Genomic DNA, 5,000 nt, shown 5'->3' with positions numbered 1-5,000 from the left:
GAAGGTGAACTGTTCTTCGTACATCCAGGGGTGCAGCTCCAGGCTGGGGTATTTACCGAAGGGGGGGACGATGAGACTGAACACCAGGGCGATGCACACAAACACAGCAGGAAGTACGATCTGAGGGGGGGGGACAAGATGTGTCACTTCATTTTGTAGCCAATCAGAGTGTTGTTGCTAGATAAACAGAACATAAAACACTCTAGGTGGTGAGTGTTCCGGAACGCTTTGGCAGTTGGTGATTTAAACGCACCTGAGCGAAGAATCCTTTCCTGGAGCGGCAAGCGTAGAGGTATCTCTTCCAGATCAGAGCTACGAACTGCTGCCTCTTCAGACTCCAGCCTTTCACCTGGTAGGAGCCTTTACCGTCCGTCCCTCCCAGCCAATCCGTCTCTCGGGATTCTACACACAAAATGGACAACATTATCAATTGTGTCACAATATTGTGTGTTAGCTTAACCAATTTAGTGCCAAGAATGAATAAATTCGCCTCAATCGTCATTCTAGAGGGCCGAGGGTGACTTTATTCACCACAAATGCATCAATTACGACGCTTCAATTTGTAGCCAATCAGAGTGTTGTTGCTAGGGAGACACCACATAGAACACTTGGCCCTCTAGGTGTTGAGTGTCCCGGAACTCTTTGGCAGTTGGTGGGTTAAGGTTCTCTTCAGTTCTACTACAGTAACATTTAAAAACGGATTCCTCTTGAAGTCAATACAGCCAATTCAGACATAAGTAATCAAATGAAGAGCACAGCGCAGTTGAGTGTCACAGAGAGCAGGTGGGTGGATAGATTACCCGGGTCTATGTCAGAGTCGTTGGCTACGTTGTTGTCGTCGTCGATCTGGGGTCTCAGGCAGCTCTGGTGGTCTCCGCCGAAGGCATGTCTACGACGTCTGGTACGCATGGGGAGGGTCCCGTCTAGAGAGAGAGAGAGGGAGGGAGAGAGAGAGAGAGGGAGGGAGAGAGAGAGAGAGGGAGAGAGAGAGAGAGGGAGGGAGAGAGAGAGAGAGGGAGAGAGAGAGAGAGAGACAGAGAGAGAGAGAGAGAGAGAGAGAGAGAGACAGAGAGAGAGAGAGACACAGAGACAGAGAGAGACAGAGAGAGAGAGACAATGTTAGACTACACACACAAATTAGAAAGAGCCACTGCTGTTGAAAGGAAAGCCGAGCCAGAATCCCCCGATCCCTGATCTCCTAGTGGAGCCCAGAGGACCATCAGGGGGGAGGTCTCACCTGAGGGGACTTCTGTATCAACTCCATTGTCTTCTGCTACTTTCAGGAAAATCTGCACAGAGGAGAGAAAAAATACCAAAACATGAGTATTCATGTAGCACCAATGCTTAATTCTCCCCCCAAAAACATCTCACTGCAATTCAGACTAACGCAGTGAGTCCTCTCTACCTCCAGGGGGCGGCAGAGACTGTCGTAAAGTCATCAATTATAACCCTAAACGTATTTTCATAATTTTTTCTTGTAAACTGCTTATACTACTTTATATTATATTTGTGTATGAAATGTGCTATATTCAAATAAAGAACATATTAGAACTTTAGATATTAGATATACACTTATTCAAATACTAATAAAGTTTGGTTTGATGGCGTGCGGCCGCACCTCCTCCAGGGTGGTGTCTGAGATGCCGTAGCTGGAGATGCCGAGGTCGGGCAGGCGCTGGTCGATGTCGTGGAACAGCTCCACGAAGGCACCATCCTTGGCCGCGACGTAGGGCAGGACGTAGGTCAGCTCGTGGCCCAGGTCCTCCACCAACCGCGCTGCCGGGACGTGGCGGGAGATGAGACTGGAGATCAGGGACGTGTCAGGGGGCGCAAAGGCCCCGCCCTGGAGGATGGAGGCCGCCTGGGCCGTCTCTGTGGGGGGCGGGGGGGGGATAACACATTAATAACACATTCATAACAGCTTAATAACACCCTAATAACACATTAATAACAGTTACGCCATAGTAATTAATTAGGGCTAGTATATGATGGCGATGATGATGATGATGAAGAGTCAGACTTACCGATGGTTGCTGCTTCACTCTCATGTTCACTGCCGAGCCCTGCATCAGAACTGCTCTGAGACTCCGTCTCTCCCTCCTGAGAGAAACAACACGTTACAAACATATCAATAAATACAATACAATAGAATACAATAGAATACAATAGAATACAATACAATAGAATACAATAGAATACAATAGAATACAATACAATAAAATAGAATATAATGCAATAGAATAGAGTAAAATAGAATAGAACAGAATACAATAGAATTCAACTCAACTCAATACAAATCAACACCAAGATGCCAGTTTCAGTCAATCTGAAACACGTTCATGTCTCTCCTCCTATATTAGGGTTAGGGTTAGGGTTAGGGTTGGGGTTAGGGTTGGGGTCCTACCTTCTTGGTGAAGGAGACGGTGCTGGAGGAGTTTCTACAGGAGCTGAGGGAAGGTTCCGGGTCCTTCTTCACCAGGGTCAGGTAGTAACCTGTCCCCAGCTGGTTCTTCAGGAAGAGGGAGGAGCCCACGCAGCACAGCTTCCCGTGGGAGATGATGGCGATGCGGTCACCCAGGATGTCCGCCTCGTCCATGTGATGGGTGGAGAGGATGATGGTACGGCCTGGGATGGAGGGAGGGAGGGGGGGGGGGGAGGAGAGAGAGACAGATGATGGGTTAGTCATTATAAACTGTCTGCCACATCAAGGTGTAGTAATGGTACAGCCTGAGATGGGGGGGGGGGACGACAGTCCAACATCATATCATGTCATATATCATCGTGTTCTGAGTTTATTCCCTAACATACACCCACCCCACCCCCCCACCCCCCCCCCCCTCCTTGGAGAGCCAGATGGTTTGGTCCTTTCAGCATCATTGATTAAATACAGACATCATGAACAGATAAAAAGTAAACGTTCAGTTACCTTGACGATAGTTGAGCAGCAGGTCCCAGATGCCCCTGCGTGCGTAGGGGTCGACCCCGGCGGTGGGCTCGTCCAGGATCACGACCTTTGACCCCCCTACGAAGGCCAGCGCCACAGAGAGCTTCCTCTGCATGCCCCCTGACAGGGTGCTGGACCGGGCCTGCCGCTTGTGGGGCAGACCCGTGTCCAATAGGAACTGCTCGATCTCTGGCTTCACCTGCTCCTCCGTTAGGCCCTTCAGACGGGCGTAGAACCAGATGTGTTCCTCCACGGTCAGCCTGGTCGACCGCAACACAACCACAGGTTAGACCACATGCTCTATGTAGCATTATCAATAGCTAACTTCTAATATGCTAACTGCTTTGTAAACAAACACTGATATCGACCTGGAATGACTCCGTTCCCTGCTTAAACCCCTTCAGGGCCGAGGGTGAATAAAGTCGCCCAAACTGTCAACATTCTAGAGTGCCAAGGGTGACTTTATTCACCAAAAATGCATCAATGATGATGCTTCATTTTGCAGCCAATCAGAGTGTTGTTGCTAGGTAGACACCACATAGAACACTTGGCCCTCTAGGTGGGGAGTGTTCTGGAACTCGTTGGCGGTTGGTGAGTTAAAGGGAATTGAAAAAAAACAAACGTTGTGTAACAGCGGATCGACTGTCACTCAATCTATTTATCATGACTATCGTCATCCTAGACGCTTCACTTTGGTTAGTGACTAAAAGTATCAAAAGTAAATAAATAACTACAAAATCAAAATAAATAAATACATTTCGACAGTATCTAATGTTCTGAACCCATTGAGTTATACTACAGTACAGTATGTCGGCTGAAGGTTGTGAAGATGACATGGAGGGGACAGCTTACATGCTGAAGAGGACGTTGTGTTGAGGGCAGACGCCCAGACTCTGCCTGATGGTGCTGAGCTCAGTGCGGATGTCTTTACCCAGGATGTAGGCCGTGCCCGAGGTGGGCGGGAACAGGCCTGTTAGGATGGACCTGGAGACACACACACACAGACACACACGCAGACAGACACACACACACACACACACACACACACACACACACACACACACACACACACACACATACGCACACGCACACGCACACATACGCACGCACACACACAGTTAGTTCATTCAGGGTTAATTGGTGAGTATACTGGCATGTAATATGCCAATCAATATGCCAGTAATGACAGTGTATTGGTAATTGCTTCTTTTCTGGACAGTTCATTGAATATCAACAACATCTGGTTGAGTATATTTGTGTTTTGTCAATTATTGTCGTCATCTGGGACTACTTTCTTGGCCCTTACATGGTGGTGGTTTTCCCTGCTCCGTTGTGGCCCAGGAAGGAGGTGATCTGGCCCTCGTAGAAGCCCAGCGTGAGTCCACCCACCGCCAGCTTCTTCCCGTGCCGGTACACCTTTACCAGGTTCTCGATGTAGACCCCGGGCTCCAGGTGGGCGGGCTCCTCCTCCATACACACCGCTGGACACACACACGGGGCGACACTCAATACATGCATTCACTTCAGCTGTGGTAAACCATTTATTTGATTTATTTTTGTAGAATGTTTAAAACATTAATTCCTACCATACATAGAGTAAAAGTTCTGTAGCAAGTAGTCACAAAGTTATAGATATTTGGATACTTTGACTGGCACTGTGTTTCTCTGACTATAGCTCTCTACCGCCAGCGTGTGGCCGGACCTGGTAGTGCCAGCAGCCTTACCTCCACGGTTTCGGCCCTGAGGGATGGCTGTCTTCCTGTTTTCTCCTTCTCCGAACCAGTAGGACTTGGTGAAGGGGAAGAACCACGGGCGCGGGATGCCGTACTGACCTGGAGGTAACAGACCTTAGCACCAGGGAGCTAGTGTGTGTGTGTGTGTATGTGTGTGTGTGTGTGTGTGTGTGTGTGTGTGTGTGTGTGTGTGTGCATGCGCGTATGCCACCTACCGGGGAAGACAGACTCGATGTACCAGGTCATGACCCCGTAGAGGAAGGAGTCGAAGTACATGAGCAGGATGGCGGTGGTGAGGCTGAAGCTGTCCTCCTCCATGGGGC

At 49.0% G+C, this 5,000-nt stretch overlaps 1 protein-coding gene across 1 annotated transcript in view; it reads right to left on the bottom strand.

The window, feature by feature from the left end:
* abca1b (ATP-binding cassette, sub-family A (ABC1), member 1B) overlaps positions 1-5,000 on the bottom strand; it is a 47,406-nt gene that overhangs the window by 9,259 nt on the left and 33,147 nt on the right. Inside the window, exons 17-28 of the mRNA XM_083686345.1 lie at positions 4,893-5,000; positions 4,669-4,776; positions 4,251-4,425; positions 3,797-3,928; positions 2,927-3,204; positions 2,405-2,625; positions 2,025-2,100; positions 1,619-1,872; positions 1,238-1,289; positions 801-923; positions 254-402; positions 1-120 (exon numbers count right to left, since the gene is read on the bottom strand). The exon at positions 1-120 is cut by the window's left edge and continues 5 nt beyond it; the exon at positions 4,893-5,000 is cut by the window's right edge and continues 97 nt beyond it. Of these exons, the coding sequence (XP_083542471.1) occupies positions 1-120; positions 254-402; positions 801-923; positions 1,238-1,289; positions 1,619-1,872; positions 2,025-2,100; positions 2,405-2,625; positions 2,927-3,204; positions 3,797-3,928; positions 4,251-4,425; positions 4,669-4,776; positions 4,893-5,000 (1,796 nt within the window). The remainder of the gene's footprint in view (positions 121-253; positions 403-800; positions 924-1,237; positions 1,290-1,618; positions 1,873-2,024; positions 2,101-2,404; positions 2,626-2,926; positions 3,205-3,796; positions 3,929-4,250; positions 4,426-4,668; positions 4,777-4,892) is intronic.

The sequence above is a fragment of the Argentina silus genome (assembly GCF_951799395.1).
Source record: "Argentina silus genome assembly, chromosome: 15".
Lineage (NCBI taxonomy): Eukaryota > Metazoa > Chordata > Actinopteri > Argentiniformes > Argentinidae > Argentina > Argentina silus.
Note: the sequence above shows the minus strand (reverse complement) of the source record. Positions and strands in the feature narration are given on the sequence as shown.